Source organism: Coturnix japonica, chromosome 1 (genome assembly GCF_001577835.2).
Source record: "Coturnix japonica isolate 7356 chromosome 1, Coturnix japonica 2.1, whole genome shotgun sequence".
NCBI classification, from domain to species: Eukaryota; Metazoa; Chordata; class Aves; order Galliformes; family Phasianidae; genus Coturnix; species Coturnix japonica.
The window spans coordinates 11,506,765-11,525,420 of NC_029516.1; the positions used below are offsets into that span (position 1 = coordinate 11,506,765).

Genomic DNA, 18,656 nt, shown 5'->3' on the forward strand with positions numbered 1-18,656 from the left:
CCACACACTGCTGATTCCTTGCCGGTCACTGCTGCCATTTGTAATGTTCAGCCAGTTTTCACTGTTGGTTGCTGATGGTAATTAGCTGTGCAGTTGAAAGGATAGCTGAACTTAGCTATCAGATTCTTTATATTAAAGAAGCTACTATCTTTATCTTACTGTGTATGGTTGCTCTATTGTGATTAAGTGCTGTGTTTAACACCTGGTTCTTACTCTTCCATTGCTAATAAAACTTTTGATTCCAGATTTGGATATCAAAACATCAGGAACTGGCTGTGTGAAGGTTCAGAAAATGGAATGTGATAACTGCAAAATAGAAACTGAGAAGGGGACTAGTGTCTTGCAGTCAATAAAGGTATGATGAATCCTTCCCTATGCTGTCAGAATTTCGAAAGGAACTGTGTGATGGAGTATAGCATAATAAAGTGCTGAATGCCAGCTGTATAGGTGAGAAATACTCTGGTATTTCTAAGTGTTTCTGTGTGTGTGGGTAGCACTGTGCCTTCATTTATTGCATACCATTACAACACAAAGTCAAAGACTCTAAATAACATGAAGTAAGAAGTCCAGGCACCTCTGATAGCTGAAGCTACTGTAGTGGTGGAAGCAGTGAGCCTGGTTTCTTCTGTGCTCCTCCCCTGCTGCACTCCCCCTCCAAAATAAAAGTTCTGGGCATTCCCTTCTCTGAACTGAATAGTTGTTTCCTTAGGTGGCACTATGAGGTACTTCTCTGTATGCATCATCATTTCTTTTTTTTTTTTTTTTTTCTTCCGTGGGATATTTTTTCTCAATTCTGGTGCCTCAGTGCTATTGAAACTGCTTAGATTAATGTATAACTTGATCTTGAAATTACATGTCCGAAGTACCCAACTGAATATACTGATAAATACTGTATGTGACCTTGATTTTCTTGATCTTTCAACTTCATGTTTGCTGACTTGCTTTTGTGGAAGTAATCGAAGAATATCCAACTTAAGTGCTGTCTAGAATATGTTGAGATTGCACCTGTAGGTGTCCCTGTTCATTGCAGCAGAGTTGGACCAGGTGAACCTTTCCCCTATTTATTTATTTTCCCCTTTAAGCATTTCTGAGATATAAGAAGCCTTTCATCATTTTTTCTGTACATTAAGAGGTAGTTTTGTAATGTGCAGCTACATAAATGTAAAGTTCAGCGTACATGGTAATTCAGAATACTACAGAGCCAGACTTAATCCATATTCAGTGAACTACACTCTACCTGTATCTTCTCAATTCTAATTGACCATATTAATCTTTGAAAGTAACTAAAATCTGACAAGCCAACAGTATTGTATGTTAGAGATATTCTAAAGGTTTGGAAAAAAAAAAAAAAGGACTGTATGTTTACAACAAAAAAATACATGAGAAACTGGATAATGTAAGAAACAAAGCAATTTTAGACAGCATTATTGATAGTAATCACAGGATACAATTGTAATTGCTACAAATTTTTATAAGCTTCTTGGCTCCTTTAGCTCTCAGATCAGAGGAATGACCTCTATATAGATATGTGTGTGTATATATATATATATATATATATATTTATATATACACAATATATATATTGTCCAAAAGAGTTTTGTGATGGTATCTTTGGGTTTGACTGCTTTGGGAGCAAGCAGCACATTTGGCAGTTAGTTCCGAGGAAACCAGTAAAAGGGAAGTTTAAGTTTGTGATTGTGGTACAGCTTGAAAAAGGAGGTAACTTGTTTTCTAGTTATGTTGTCCTAACTGTGTGAATGTATTTATTTTTTTTCAGAGCCATAAAATTGATATACGGACAAATGGTGGGAAAGTAATTGGTCTTGGAACGCTTTATGGGAATACAGATATTCATGCAACAGAGAAGGGCGTAAGTAAGAACTGAGGCTTTTTCATGAGTTCCTTGTTCAGCTTGTCTGTTGCTAAATGATTACGTTTTGAAGGGCATACACTGAGGAATATTTAATGATTGCCACTGGCTGATCGTCATTTCACTGTTAGCCTATATTTGTTTAAATATACTACCTGATATTATGCTTAATTTGGATAAGGCTCTATAAAAAGGCTCTGTGGAAATAGGAATAATGAACATGCAATCATTCCATCAGCTCTTCAGGCTGGGCTGGCTGATACAACACATCTGTGAGGGCCTACAAAATTAAAGCTGGAGTCTAGAGCTTTTTAGTTGGCTGGTGTTTAGGCACTTGGATTTTGCAGTAGGCACCTACATTTATTGTAGTGTCTCATGAATAATGACCAGATATGTGCATATGCTTTTCACCTCCAGCATTATATGATTTATAAGAACTGAAGAGTGGAAAGTTCTGTATATTTCTTTGCATCAGAGGAAGCAATCGCATGTGATCTTGCTATGACATGCAGTGAGAAGAACCCTGAGAGCAGGAAATTTCAGAGAAATAACCTGCTATTTTCAGCAGATGGCAGCATGAGACAAGCCTGATACTATACTAATTTAGTTTTCTTACCACAAGTAGTCAATTCTTCATTATTTAGGATAATGCAGAGCTAGGATCCCTTACACGGTGGTACAGTTTTCACACCTGATCTGGTTCTTAGGCTCATCTTGGATATTCAGCCACTATAATATCTGTGCAACTGGTTGCATTAGGATTCGTTAGATCTGAAGCACTGTTATGTGACATGGAGCCAATTGTGGAAATAGCTTGGTTACTTTAGGACTCTTGTCAAATTCAGTGAGTACCCTTATAACCAGCAGAACTGAAAGGAATCAGAAAGAGTTTGGGTGGCTTTTGCTAGCCTAGGGTAAAATTGAGACCAAGCTGGGAAGTTTTCACAGTCCAAAACTAGACTAGCAACATTAAGTTATCTGTTTCTTTGCAGTGGATGCTAGGCTTCCTGTTACATAGAAAGGAGCCATAAGGCTGCTCTGAATGAGCTGTCTCATTTCTTTATGAACATTATTTTGTCCTAGCAAAACCTTTTAGCATAAAGCAGCATGGGTAGGTTCTGACTACAGTGTGCTCTGTCATTGCCACTATTGGACTGATCAGTGAAGATCAGTTATTAGTCCATTTGGGCCTTCTTACTAAATCAGTGGAGTTAGGTTCCATCCTAAGCCAGTGGTGACCACTGGAAGAAGACAGAATTAGTTTACAGTCTTCATAATATATCTTATGTTTTCCTACAGAGGGTTGGAAGGATTTGAAACCAGAAATACTTAATTTCTACCAGTGGAAAGTATTTCATGCTATTTAGGAAGTACTTTGGCCACTGTGGACTCATGCTCCTCACAACCTACTAGCAGGGTGGTCATCTTTCAATTAGGTACATGCTGCCTGGTCATTTGTCCCCAAACTAATTTGTTACGCCACTGGAATCCATAGAGTTCATTTCAAATAGCAGCTTAATGGTACTGATCAAAATACTTAGGGAAATGAGATCTAGAGCTATGTGGAAGTATGTGTAATGCTTTTGCTTTTAATTCTTAGCGTCATTCATTTTCCTTTTTTCCTCCTCAGGCTCACTGTCCTGAAAAAATAAACAACTTCATGCAGATTACTCTGAAATTCTTATTCGTGATCATAAATGTTCATATAGGAAGTAGTGTTGTTAGAAGTTATTCTTCTGTTTGCAAAACTGAAGTAACTTGAGTGAAATGAGTGATTTTTAACAGGAATTTGCGGCTATGGAACAACTTAAGTTAGTGTTACTGAACGCATTATAAAAAAAAAAGGTTGCATACTTAGGATATCAGGATTTCTTTTCTCACTTGGCCACTTCAGTTAATAATCAGCCTAGATTACAACTCCCATGTGTGGCTGTATGAGATGTTTCTTCCATCAGTTGCAGTCATTGTGTAGCTATGGCTCTGTCAGCATTTCCAGGCCCTCCTGGAGCCGGGGAGGGAAGGATGTGGTGGAAGACACTGAACACATGTGAGACTATTCTTAAGGTGGGGAAAAGGAGAAGATATTTGTAAAGTGTTTGACCAAGAATAGTGCAAAAAAGCAAAGCCAAGAAAAACAGAATACGTGAGGAAGGGATTGTTTGTTTTATTTTAGGATAGCAAGGTGTTAGTTTTCATCTTGAAAATATGTTCAGGTGTGAAAACATACTCAACCAGATTTATGAGGATAGTCTGACTTTTCTTTAAAGGTTAAGAAACAGATGGGACTTGAGCATGTGGTCAGTAACTGTAACTTCCAAGGCTTTACCCTGAAGGGAGGGAGATTTCCCAGAAAACCTGGCGGCTCAATGGACAAAAATAATCAAATCTGTTTGACTGGGGTGTCATTAGCTAATCTGGCCATAGGGACCTTTCTCTATCACTTATTTAACAGAGTCAAACATCTGTGTTCTGCCAAAAAATCATAGGATGTGAATAATTTGAGATTGAAAACATATTTAGTCTCAGTAAAAAGCAGACCTACCTTTTTTTTTCCCCTCCATGCTTTCCCTATCTGGAATATTTTTCTTTGTCTTTTATTTGAGCAGTGAATCTGTTTTTTTCAGTGAATTGCTGTGCAATTGCTTCTTTTTCTCATGTACATGGATGACTTAGCTTATTGCTTTGCATCGTCAAGAAAGGTAGTTACAACTGATCCATCAGTTGGTCAGTGAGCTCGTCTATAATACGGTGCCTCATCAGGTATTACCTTACTATGTTATGGTTTTAGCTATATTAATATTTAGAAATAGATGTAGCTTTTTGCTTTTCCAACTTTCCTTTTCCTGCTCAAGACTGCCACTTGGCAGTCAGTTTGCATCTAAACTATGAGGGTTGCTCTGAAAGCAATACCTCCTATTTTTATTACATTGGCCCACAACAGAGTCTAATGTTGGTGGTATAGCAGCAGAGGTTGTCACATCTGTAATTCTAGCACTGCATTTCTGTAATCAGAATTTCATATGGATTAATGCTGTTTATTACACTGTTTGAGATATGCTGTGTATTCTAGCATTATATAATGTAAAATGTGTTACTGCAAGAGTTCATTCTGTTACCTTTCCTTCAGGCAAAAAGACTCCATGAAGCTTTTTATGTATGGAGTGCTAAGATCACAGTATAGTTTGGCTGTGATGCAGTCCCATGCCAAATCAGTTTCTTTAGCTAATCTCTTGTAACACAGTATTGTGTGGAATCTGTGCAATACTGGTTGCTGTCTGTCAGAATACGTCTTACTCCATCCAGAGCATGCTCTTTATATAACATTACAAAGAAAGGGACAGCAGACTTGTTTTTTGTATTAACATTTTCCCCACAAGATGTTAATGTTAAATTGACAAAATGAATTTCAACTGGCTTAAGGCACAGCTTGATCAAGAAGGCCACATGTCATTCCACGCGATAATAATTTTGTGCAATTCACTTGACTTTGGTATAAGCAAAGTAATAACAAAATGAATGAGGTTTAAGTATGACCTGTCACGTGATTCCATCATGAATCAAGTTTAACTTTGGAAAAGTAGAAGTAAATTCACTTAGTAGTCACATGAGGATGCAACTTATTCTGTTCTGTTCAAATGGGCTTAGATTATGCCACATAACTGCTTACTTGGACGTAGGTAACTTACTGCCTTTTATTCCCCAAATCTATCCACAGTGCAGCTTTTCAAATGGTCTCCTTTTCCTCTGTTTCTGTTGAAAAGAAACAGGTGCTGTCACTTGCTTTTAAGGCTTCGTATAGCTTGGGGCTTACCTCCAAATATAGAGGCCTGGATAACCAATGGTAAAACGAATGGCTTTGCTGACTGTTAGCCACAGCTAATGGCAGCCGTGGCTCTATTGTAATCTCAAACATTCACCAAAGCTGGGCCTACAGAGTGAACAAATTACAGCTCTTTGTGCAGATTTTTGTGTTAACAAGAAAGCCAGTGGGTGTTTTGGTATTTGGTGCCAGAAAACTGATTAGCCAGTGCCTTAAGTGTCTTAGTGGTGCATGAACATTAAAGTAGCGGCTTTAATAACAAGAGCAATTTTCAAAGCAAAGGGGTTTTTTTGGGTCTGTTTCAGTTCTTTGCTTGTCTGATGGATGCAACAGTTCATAGAACTGTTGTAAACGATTACCAAAGAATTACCCACTTGTTTGTCAGAGCTCTTAGATGAAAATATTTGAAATGAGGAACTTTGCTTGTTCTGCACCAACAACTGTCCATTTGTTTTCTCCTAATGCTGTTATTTCACTTTGCTTCTTCAAACCATAATGATGTTTTCTGTTACTTTTATTTCTTAGAGTGTGAACATAGAGAAGCTGCAGGGGACAACAGTCAACATATCCACAGAAGATGGGCTCCTGAAGACTAAATATCTCTATGCAGAAACTTCATCTCTCTCTTCAGTAGCTGGTGATATTATGCTGGGATGTATTCATGGTAAGAGCTGAGTTAGGGAAATTCTGTACAAAATTTAGCTGCTTTGAAGGTATTCCTAACGTTCACAGTACCAAAAGGACTAACACTGTAGTCTGTCTCTGTATAATCAGTTGTGCACGGTACATGAACAAAGCAATCCTGTATTTGCAAGGTACTTAATTGAGGAGAGCGAACTTACCACATAGTATGTTGTATTTATTTTTGAAAAGAATTTTGTAAGCACACATATAAAATAGGAAACAAACGTAAAACACATACTAACGAGGTCAAAATATTTTTAGAAGAAGCAGTGACAATTATACTAAAAAAGACAGGAAAGAGACTCTACCCCACTGCTTTATTTTACTCATAGGTAAGGTAGAACTTGGCTGTATGTCAAAGATTTTAGTAGAAATAGTCTATATGTGTACTGATGCTCTATAGTAACAGAGTGGTAACAACTTTAGGATGGAGAAGGGAGGTTCTCATCCATCTGTCCTTAGGTGCAAAGTGGAAAATGTACAAGCTGTGAAAATTACTCAGGCCCATCCAAGTTCAAGTTTCTAGCTCTGCATCTTTATAAGCAATTTGCTGCAGTTTTCAGCAGTTTTCTGCTATCTTGTCCCAGATACGATTCTCCACTCTCCATTTATATTAGACAGAAGATTGTTTTCTAAACCCATTAGGCAAAGTTCATCTCAGCATGCATAGACAGAAACAGTGATTTTTGTTGTATTTTTACAACGCGTAGGCTGTTCTGCTGCTGGTACTTCTAGCCAATAAGCTGTTGAGGTTTTTGTTTTTGCTCTTTCTTCTGACTTCTATCAGTTATGCTTTTGTGGAAGAATCATTTTGTGTGCTTGTTCATGCCTCTCTGCACATCCAGAAGTTTTTTATCTTGATAGTAATAAAATAATAACAGCTGTTGTTAATGACATACTTCCTCAGTAATGCTTCACTGTAATTTGACTAAGGAACAGTGTGAAAACAAGATCAGCTGTTTCAAAATTACACGGACATTTCTAACATTACTTCAGATTTATTTTCATGAGCAGTCAACTAAATGGATCTGGAACACCTAACAGTATTTTAGCCATTCCTTTTAATATGGTTTTCACACACAGAACTCTGATGTGAAGGGAACACAAATGAGTCCTGTTTTGTAGTTGAAACTTGGGCTGCATAATCCTAGCTCTGTTGGTGCCCAGGCTTGAGTGGAAACCTTGGCTCTGGAAGGGCCTGAACCGAATTAAAATTTGGAACTGAAAGACTAGAAACGATTCTAAAGAAACACTGTGATTCTCTCTTATAGGCCTCAAGTAATGGTACTTCTGTCTTCAGTACTTCTGCTCTCCAGTGCCTCAGATTATGGAGGCATGAGCATATTGTCAGAAGACAACTTCCTGTCACAAAAAACACACACAAAAGAAAACTACACTGCCAGAATAGTACAAATAAGCAGCAGGCAAAAGACTGTCTTGGCCTTTTCTTGTTAAGCAAAGTGAGTGTGTATTATGTCTCCACGTCTTACAATGCTGGAATTACCTGGTGGTTTTGCTAGAGAATGAAAACTACTGCTTTTTTACCGAGTGCCTGTATCACTGTTTGCAGGATGAATACAGGTAGTAGTTTTAGCACCTGACTTCTCATTTATTAGCTCAATTTCTTAATGTCTGTGAGATTTCATTCCTTCTTTCAGTGCCAAACTGTTGTTTGTACTTTTTTAGCTATTAAAAAAAATAAATAGAATTTCAGATTTTACTTAGTTATGCCCCAAGCATAGCTTTGAACATAAAAATGCTTGTCTGAAGTGGTGTGTATTTTCACTTGTGCTGGGAGGTATGTGGATGATACTGCCTCAAAATTACAAAATAAAGAGATGGACTATTTGGAGGGTAAGGAGTTGGCGTGGTGGTTGTGCTCAGAGCTGTGGTCAGTGGCTGAATGTCTGAAGACCAATGACAAATGGTGTTCCTCAGGGGTTTGTATTGTAAACTGTGCTGTTTAGCATTCTAGTTGACCACATGGATGGTTGGATTGGGTGTATCCTCATCCTCTGTTCTTGTCGACCTTGAAGATCATCAAGTCCAACCACAGCCTAAACATAGTACCCTAACTCTAACAACCCTCTGCTAAATCATATCCCTGAGCACCACATCCAAACGGCTCTTAAACACATCCAGGGATGGTGACTCAGCCACCTCCCTGGGGAGTCTATTCCAGTACTAAACTATCCTTTCTGTAAAGAAGTGTTTCCTAACATCCAACCTAAACTTACCTTGATGCAACTTGAGGCCATATCCCCTCGTCCTGTCACCAGTGAGAAGAGACTTGCATTGCTCTCACTGCAAGCACCTTTCAGATACTGAAAGAGAGCAATAAGGTCTCCCCTCAGCCTTCTTAATTGGTTTTTTGCATGCTTCATAAGCATAACCCAGACTCCTTGAGAGAAATGGAAATAGCGTAAGGTGATGCCCTTATTTATGTTCCCAAAGCTGTATTTTCTCTTTGGATTTGTACTGACCCTGTCTTACAAAACTATAGTCTGAAGCTTTTCATATGTGGTAGAAAATATAGCTCTTCAAAAACCGCTAAGCCACTGTAATTAATTTTCTGTTGAAACTATTAGGCCTTAGACTTTCCAGTGTTGCACTACCATACTGAATTCAACAGAATGGAAAAAACAAGCTAATAATTATCTTTTTTCCTTTCTTTGCTGTTGATATACCCATAAAATAGCTTCAATTTTAAGTGTTGGTCTACGCTGAACAATTATTTGACCAAAAATATGCTTCCCTGCACTGTTTGTAGACACAGCAGGAAACTCCCATCTGCTTTAAAAGTAACTTCTAGAGATATGTTTGAAATGAGCCTATCGCTCTAATATGTGTACATTATGCAATTTTAGTCATATGCAGTGTTTGTGATTGATATGATTTTGATTTCTAAATGTTTAATGTTCTTCACGGATCTGTTTAACAAAACAGAAGGGAGAAAGAAAAACCGTGAAAACAAACAGCAGCAAATCCACAAGTCCTGAGAGCTCTATTCAGATTGTGTGTAATCTATGGGAGCTGCTGGTTGATGAAATCCTGGGGTTTTTTGATTGTATAAAAATAAATCTTAGTAATGGTAAGATGAGAAGGATGGAGTAATTACTGTGTGCCTTAAAACAACAACTACAACCAAGCAAAACAAAAACCCAAAATGAAGCCAAACCTCTTTCCAATCTATTGAAAAATTGTTTTGTTTCAAATGTAATTTGCAGAACAGCTCAGTATTTCATACAGTATGTGCTTGAAACAATGAATTCAAGACTATTGATGATAGGCTTCCTTTCTGGCTTTCAGTTCGTGGGCTGCTAAAGAAAACATTACAGATCATACAGTGGAACACATTCTACCCTAATGACTGTATAATTACTGTGTAATTACAGAAGACAGGAGCAGAACTTGATCAGGATCTGGAAACCTTTGTGAATGCTATACATTATTAGACTAAATTACTGTGATCAGCTTTTTTTTTTTAATTTTAGTTATCCTTCTGGGACAATGAGGGAGTAACAAGAGTGAACTGTCATGGTTTGGTTTTTGCACTTAAAGCTTTTCTTCTGAGGCAATGTGCTTGGCATAAATGGAAATACGAGGGCTTCTACCAACTCATAGACTGTTAACAGCATGGGTGGTACATCCCTCATCCTTCCAGATTCTCTTGGTGCTTTATGTGATGTGGAAGGAGTGTTTATTTTGAGGTTTACTGATAACACACCAGGGCCAGTTTAAAGTAAGGAATGGAATAGGCTCCCCAGGGAGGTGGTTGAGTCACCATCCCCGAATGTGTTTAAAAACCATTTGGATGTGGTGCTCAGGGACACGATTTAGCAGAGGGTAATAAGGTTAGGTTGTGGTTGGACTTGATGATCTTTAAGGTCTTTTCCGACTGAAGCAATTCTCTGATTCTGTAATGCAAGGTCAGTAAGAGACCATTCTGTGTTGTAGGCCTTTTATACTCTTGTTTGATTCTCCAGTCTGCCCTGCACACTCAGCTCTTGCTGAAGATAAATATCAGTGGGCTGCTTTATTCAGACGTTTCTCCTACACTGAGAATTTTTTGTTTGTAAATCAATAGTATTGAAGCAATATAACTGGTTTATACTCTTTTGCTTTTAATGCAAAGCTTATATCTCACTATGAGATCACGTTACTTTAATCTCTGTTGAGATTTGAGATACCAGTCAAATAATCCACTTTTAATATTAAAATCTCACTTTATCTTTCCTTACTAGGTAACACCAGCCTTGAGACAAAAAAAGGGAGTATCACAGTAGGTACGTTTTGTCTTCTAAGATAATGTTTCTTCTCTCACTCTTCCATTTTCCTTTTTAAGTATAAATCACACAAAGGAAATATCTGTTTTTTTATAATCATGTGTTTCTGCCTTCATTCCTTTTATTTTCAGGAATAGCATTCACTCGTGTGTATTAGCAAGATATTTTCCAAACTTGGCTCTAAGAGCCTTTTGCAGAGCAGGCAAGTTGCCATACCCCCTGTGCTTTAGGCATTAGACTGAATCTAAATGTCTTTAGATTAAGACTAGACAAAGGGCATGAGAAAATACTAAGTGCACATCAAGTGTAATCGTTTTGCCTTTAACCTACTTCTGTCTTATGTTTGTTATCAGTGATTAGCTATGTTTAATTTTCATATCGCGTAACATTAATCATTGATGTATTGTGAGGTAGGAAAAAAGCTCATGAGAACCTAGTGTTTCCAAACTTTTGTGTTGATGACTCTCTTTTCCCTTCAGAAATTGAAGTAGCTCTTAAATTTCTTCTCAGTTAATAACTGTTACACGTTATCAGTTGCATTATTTTAATAACAGAAGGTATAAATAGGTTTAATGATGGTTGCTAGAGTCACACACTAAGCATCGTGCAGGGACACGCTGTCTTGCTACAAGTCCTCTTATGTTCCTTAGCAATCTATATTAATATTCCTGGAAAATGAATGCAGTACACATTCTCATGAGTTAGTCATTAAACCACAGAATTAAATCAAGCTTGCTAGTCTGTTTTTCCTTCAGTTAAAATAAGCTCATAGAATAGGAAGAGTGTTTGAAGGTTTCTTAATGCAGGAGTTAGTTTTTTCCACCAACAGATGATTATTTTCCCTTAATTAACATGGTTCAGCTTAAACATTTAGAAGCCTTGTGATTGTTGAACTAACTTTATTTCTCAGATTTCAATTCTGAAAGCGTTGGCTACAGTTAATCTTTTCCTAAATAGGATTACCCCCCTTAATTTTGTATGAATTTTTCTAAAGGCAAATAGCTTTTAAGATTCAGTGATTGAACTCTGAATACTTGGAAATGTAAAGTTTAAGTGCTAGATTTTTGCACGTGAGGAATCAGTGCCACAAGATAACTCTGACTGTCCAACAAGCTGACATTTGCTGATAGAAATATAAAGAAAAACTTGCATCTTCTGATGTCCTCAGTTGGGTTTTCATACATAATTATTTAATTATCTGCAGTAATAATTCTATCAGATAACTGAAAAATACAACCCTTTATGGATCTTGAGGATCCTTCTGGGAGGTTTATTTAATAGGCAAAGCATAGTTGAGAATGCTGAATTTAATTTCAAATTATTCAAGGGAAAATACAACACAATTTTGAGTAATCTCTTATGCTCCTATATTGAAACAGTAAACCAGTCTGGTCTTTCACTCTAATTTTGTTGTTGTTTTTAGATTAGTTTTACCCAGTTTATGTATTTTTTCTTATTTTGGAATGTTTGTGTAAAATAAATATATTTATTTTAACAAATTCTCTCCAGCGTTCAGTGTAATTTTAGGTATCTGCCATGTGTGAGCATTCTACGCTGTTAGTGTTAAAATAGGGAAGTAGGGGCAGTGCCTTTTTTCCATACATGGGGCTTTGTTAGTCACTGACAAATTGTTTGCCAACCCTTCAGTAGAAGCCCTTTTCTTCTAGCATGTTCTATGGATTTTGAATGACTACTTAATGTGAAACAACTGTTTTTACTTCTACTGCATGTTACTACTTAAAATAACCATCAGAAACCTAAATTACAAAAAAAAAATGTGGACTGCTTTTTTTTTTTTTCTTTTATAATTTGTTTGATATTTTAAAACTCTGATTTACTGCATTCTTAGAAGAACTTAGCTTGTAAGAGGCCTTAGGAGGTCAGTCACAGAATGGCTGAGGTTAGAGGGGTTCTCTGGAGGTCGTCTCTTCTAACCCAAGTGCTTAAAGCAGAGTTGGCTGTGAGGTTGCTCAGGGCTTTATCTTGTCGTGCTGAAGGTCTCCAAGGATGCAGGCCATACACCTTCTCTGGGCAGACTGTTCCAGAATGTAATTGCCTTCAGGATGAAAAAGATTTTCCATATATTCAGATGAAATCTTTAACGTAAAGCCTTTTGTCTCTTGCATTCTTGTCATTCTCCATTCTGAGGATTGTCTTCATCTTCATTGTCTCCATGTGGTTCATAGAGGGCTACCATCAGATTCTGAAGCTGCCTGTTCTATGGGCTGCATAAGCCCTCAGCCTCTCCTGACTGGGAAGCGCTTCAGACCCCAACTTCCTGATGTTCCTCCACTGAATTCTCTCCAGTTGATTGATGTTTCTCTTTTATTGGGAGCCTTAAAACTGGGTGCTGTATTCTAGACATGGTCTAACAAGTACTGAGTGAGTAGAAGCAGAGATAACCCCTTCCCTTGGTATACTGGCCATGCTGCACTTAATGCAGTCAGGGTTACTGTTGGCCTTCTCTTATGCCAAGGTGCAAGGCTGACTTGTGTTCACTCCAGCTAAAACTTGTTTATTTTTCATTGTTATTGTCTGACTATGTATTCTCTGCTCTGCCAACAGGCCAAATTTTCCCCTACCAGCTCTAAAATAAAAAGAAAAATTCTTTTGGTATTACTTACTTAACTCAGAGAAAACGACTTGCAGGTTTGAGGGCAAATTGATACAGCTTTATAAGCAGCAGGAGATTACTCTGGAGAGCAGAAATGTGTATAAACCTCCAAGAAGTCCCTTATCTTTTTGTTCTTTTCCCTTTTATGAATGTCAGCATCCATTGGCATTATTCTGCCAGTTTCTGTCTTAAGCAACCAAGCCCAGAAAGCAATGGTGACTTCCAGTGGTATGGACTCACTGTCTTAAACAAACTGAAATCCAGCAATTACAGCAAAGCTTCAGTTCTCTTGAGAACATACAGAGTAGCTGCTTACTAATTGTGAATGATCCTCACATGAAAGCGAGCTGAAGTGTCTAAGACTTCTGATTTAAGAATGTTCTGATAAGGTAGTTCTCTTCTCTAGCATTGATGCAGAATACCAGAATCTTATTTTCAGAGGGCTTTGAATGTGAAAAACTATGTTTATTGTTTTGGACAACTGAAAAGTTAAACAACAAGCCGCTTATTTAGCAATGTTGCATCTGATTTTTTGATTTCGCTTATTTTGCTCTCCTTGAGCATTTGGTTTTTAAAATGTGCCCTAAGGAATTTTTAAATCAAGAATCTTATTTCAGAGTTCTATTGAGTTCATTTCTGTATCATCCTTAAGAACTATTCATATATACGTTAAAGTAGATATGTTAGCCATGCACATGCTTGTCTCTCAGTACTTCAGTTGATCTAGTCTTTGCCATCTAAACAAAATGTGTTAATGTGGTTGTCCTCATGTTAAGCAGCCTTTGTCTTACAGTCTCGTATCTCAGAATTTGGCCTTGGTTCTGTTGATGGCAAATTCTTTTTCCTTTGTGCCCATGCTTTCCCTCACACCATCTTATACAAAGTATCCTGCACTTTGGAGAGAGACTGGAGTCAGCTGCATTTTCCTGTCCCTCTGAAGCCAAGTTATTAAAAAAAAAAAAAAAAGCAGGAATTAAATAATAGAAATTACAAACTTAGTCTGCTATGAATTAACACTTACTGAGTTATTACCTGGTTTCATCATCAGTCTGTTTTCTCTTTCCCCTTCCCTTTCTTTGTGTCTTATGGAATGCAGAGTGTACCTAATGTATTCGAAGCAGTATTTCTTTAGAGCTCTTGAGGAATGTACATCTTGTAGCATTTGTCAATAACTCATGTCTTTATAGGTGAAAAATGAAGTATTTATACTGCATACTTCATGGAATCATATAGAATGGCTTGGGTTAGAAGGGACATCAGAGATCACTTTGTTCCAACCTCCTGCCATGGGCAGGGTTACCACCCACTGGAAAAGGTTCCTCAGGAGCCCATCAAGCCTGGCCTTGGGCACCTCCAGCAATGGGGCACCTGCAGCTTCTCTGCTTAGCTGTGCCCTCTAAGTGAAGAATTTCTTCCTAACATCCAAACAAAATCTCTCCTCTTTCACTTTAAATCCATTCCCCCTTGTCCTATCACTTCACCTACACATGGATGCTTTTGTTCCAATGCAGAGCTGACTGGTCTAAATTCCAGGCAGGAAAAATAAAAGTAGACATCCAAGTATGATCCAATTCTGGTAACCTCTAACATGCAATATTTTCCTTCAGATATGATGTCTGAAAGTTTTTCATAATTGTCACAAATGAAAAAACAGTTGATATTTTTAAGTTGTTTTCTTCTCTCATGAGTTTGGATATTCTGAAAGAAGATCCTACCTGACCTACAGTAGGTCAGAGGCTTATCGAGATGAAGTCATACTAGGCACATAGTGTTGTGATGCAGGATTGAAGCATGCAATGATTTTCCTTTTTTGCCAACAAAACAGGTTATTCACAACAGACTGTGACCTTTAAAAGCAATGGTTATAGTTATAAAATCTGTGTGGAAATTAGAGGCTGAAGGATGCCCTGGGTAATTTAGCAACAGAGTTGCCTCCATGAGTGAGTTTTCTGAAAGCTTAACAACTAACTTCTTTTTGTAGTAGTAGTAAATACATAAATAGAGGAAGTTGCTCAAGAGTAATCATCTGCTTTTTAGGCAGCAGAGCAATTCAGCCTTGTCTTTCCTCCTGAGTCCCTAGGAAACTGAATTTTAAAGTATGCTTTTTTTTTTTTTTCCCCCTTGTTCTTACTCTATTTGCATTAAACCCCGCTTAATGATGAGCATACAGTGATGATAAGGCAAAGATGGTACAAGAGAGGTGGCAATAAGTATCCAAAAGGTTATTTAAAGGAAAGACTCACCCAATAGAGGCCTTCAGTCTGCTGAAAAACACTGAGGCAATCTCAAAAAGATGCTGCTTCAGTGGTGGTCAGCCCTTAAATGAGGTCTAGAGGAAGTGGAGTCAGGCTCCGCCCCTTCTGGGAGCACAGCTGAATTACCCTCACCTGTGCTCCCACAGCTGACCCAACACTTGCCTCAGCTGATTAATCAGAGGTTCATGCTGTGATTACCAATTTCCCATACACTGGGTATATACTTAAATATCAAAACTGATTGCCTTACTTTTGTTCAGTCAAAATTGTGAAATGTATATTGTGTCTATTTTTTGTCCTTCCGATTCTCTTATTTCATGTATGGTAATTTTTTCCTGTTAAAATTTTGATCTATTTGAATTCACCTGTTTGAGTTGTAGAACTGTGTCATCTCTGTTTTTAACCCCTTTTCCTGTTCTGTCCATCTTCCTGCTTCTCACTTACTTACATACAGAGATGCAAATTTTAAACTAAGCTGACTAAATCAGGATTGGCCACTTTTTTGTTACTTTGCCCTCCAAAGATCTCAGCTCTAGCTGAGGGATAATAATCCCTTTCCATGATTGCTTATAATACACTAATCTTCCACATCTGCTCTGGATGTGAGTTTAAGGCATTAACAGTGGACATCCTATTCCTTCCAGTGCAAAGAACGAATGCTGACTTTCTATATATGTTATACTGCAGCAGTTACTTCAGAAATTCTTCTGTCATCACATTGCAATGCACAACTGCTGGTCCTTTGCTTATGGTATCTTCTGAGGGTAAAGCTCTGCCTGCACAGAGTGGTTTTTAGAGCAGTTTTTTAGTGGACAACTAAAATAGTTCAGAGTTTGTGCTCAATCTCCATACAAACATGAACGTAGAACTTGTAGAAGGAGGTGCATCTTGCTTATACAGAGGAAGAAAGAGTGCTCTTGAGACCTGGTAGATCCTACAACTCCAGTAATAATTGCTGGGGTCCAGTCCATGTCATCATTCTGGTTTGGGAAGAAAAGTTTTGATCAGAAACCTGTTTTTCTCAGCAAAGTCTGACATTCAGTGCTTCAAAGGAGCTTTTTACATGGTTAGATAGCAATAGGATAAGGTTTAAAACAGTTTTAATGGTTTTAAACTAGAAGGGAAGATTTAGGTTCTGTGTTGCAAGGAAAATCTTTACTCAGAGGGTGGTGAGGTCCTGGAACAACTGCCTTAGAGCTGTGGGTGCCTCATCCCTGGAGGCGCTCAGGGCCAGGTTGGATGGGACCCTGGGCAGCCTGAGCTGGTGGGGGGCAGCCAGCCCATGGCAGGAGGTGGGAATGGGTGGGCTTTGAGGGCTGCTCTAACCCAAGCCTTTCTATGATGATTCGTTAACACAACAGCGAATGTTGCGTAAACATACAGGAACAGATAAAGTTAATTGGAAGATCAAAAAAAAGATTCTTGAAAAGATTTTTTCTAACAGTGAACAACAGCACTTTTCTAAATTAAAAGAGTAGATGATGCACAAATCCTGTCATCTTCTTTTTCTTCTTTTGTAGATTCATCAGATGGAAGTCTAAAAGCTTCTACGCTTCATGGGGCAATAGATGTTTACGTCAGTCAATTAAGAGAAGTGGATCTGAAATCCCAGAAAGGTTAGAAATCTGCAGAATGTTTTTTTTTTTTAATATGGCAATTTATGATATAAAATGAAGAAGATAAGGGTTTTTTTTTTTTTTCCTATTTAAAATGATTATTATGTGATTTTTGGTTATTTGTGTTCTTTTTTACCTCATGGTTAAAAAAACTTGTATAGATAGATAGACAGATACTTATAATGCAGTAAGCTCCATAAGGTACAACGATGCTTTAAAATGGATTACAGGATTTTTTTGTTTGTTTTTTTACTTTTTAAAATACTTCTTCTTGGGGATCAACTCAGTGGAGTTCTGCAGAGCTGACCTGGATGATGATCTTTGTCTTGAGTACAGTGTAATCCATGTTGCTGGCGTACATTACACACGTATCCACTGATGACCACCATACACTGACATTCCTTTTCCCTGCCTTTTCCTGATGAAATGTCATTGAAACAGGAAGGCAGAGCAATAAATCAGAGAGTGCTCTCTACCATTCTTCCCTTTTTTTCCCTCCTAATTACTCACTAACTTTGCTCACTCCTGAAGTTCGTCACTTTTGCCATTCCGAAGGGATGATGTTGTGCGTAACTAAGCACTAGAGATATTTTGTTAGCCCTGATTTTGCAAAACAAATAAAGAAATCCAAAACTACAGCACTCTTTAGGTTACTGTGATGTTGCACAGTTGAGGTGTTTTAAATGAATGTGGTGTTTTTTATCTTCCTCTGGTTATCTGAGAGATAATCTTATGCCCTATTACATGTGGCAGTCAATCACAAGGGAAATAATGTAGAGAATGGATTGGAATCATTTAAGCTGCTCTGGCTCCATTGTTTCGAGTAAATTTATATTATTTCTGAGTTAAGTTTTGAATCACCAAGTTACGTCTCTTTGATGTAGTAGCATAGAAGAATGTATTTAACAAAAGCTAGTTAATGTTATTTTGCAAACATTGCCTGACGGCTCATCTGGCAGCACAGTTTAGTTAAGGCAAAGTTGATAAAGTTCTGTTTTCATTTACTCTGTAACTTTGGAGTAACTGCTGACAGCTGCCGAGTAGAAAATGTCCTATTTGTGATAAATGAGTTGCATGTGTTGGATTTTATGAGTCACGTCACTGAGCTGCTCCCAGAGGGGAGGACCAAAGAAAAGACTTTTCCCCTCTTTTATCCTAACACTTTTGTGTATCCAGCGAAATTTAGGCCTAAAGTCTTGGCGGTTATTTGTTCTTCAGGAGTGTGACAGGCAATTGATTCATCTGACTGTAAACTGTGCATCTCGGGTTGCTTTCTGACTGCTACGCAATTATTACATCAGTTTTACAACTGTGATCTGCTTCAGCTTTTTGAATGTAACTAAAGGAAGGGGTTTTATGTTTTTCTAAAGTGAATGTTAGAGCTGGGTAGAAACTAAGAAGTATTTATATAGAGCATCTATTTTGATTATTGCTGGTGTTTTGTTTTAGTGTGCAGTGTGCAGCTTCCAAATGTTGTGATTGAGTAATTCCAAATATGACGGACATGGGCA

At 37.8% G+C, this 18,656-nt stretch overlaps 1 protein-coding gene across 1 annotated transcript in view; it reads left to right on the top strand.

The window, feature by feature from the left end:
* Positions 1-18,656, top strand: part of FAM185A (family with sequence similarity 185 member A) — a 32,494-nt gene that overhangs the window by 4,352 nt on the left and 9,486 nt on the right. The window contains exons 2-6 of the mRNA XM_015883193.2: positions 246-355; positions 1,778-1,870; positions 6,216-6,354; positions 10,619-10,660; positions 17,050-17,145. Coding sequence (XP_015738679.1) covers positions 246-355; positions 1,778-1,870; positions 6,216-6,354; positions 10,619-10,660; positions 17,050-17,145 — 480 coding nt within the window. The remainder of the gene's footprint in view (positions 1-245; positions 356-1,777; positions 1,871-6,215; positions 6,355-10,618; positions 10,661-17,049; positions 17,146-18,656) is intronic.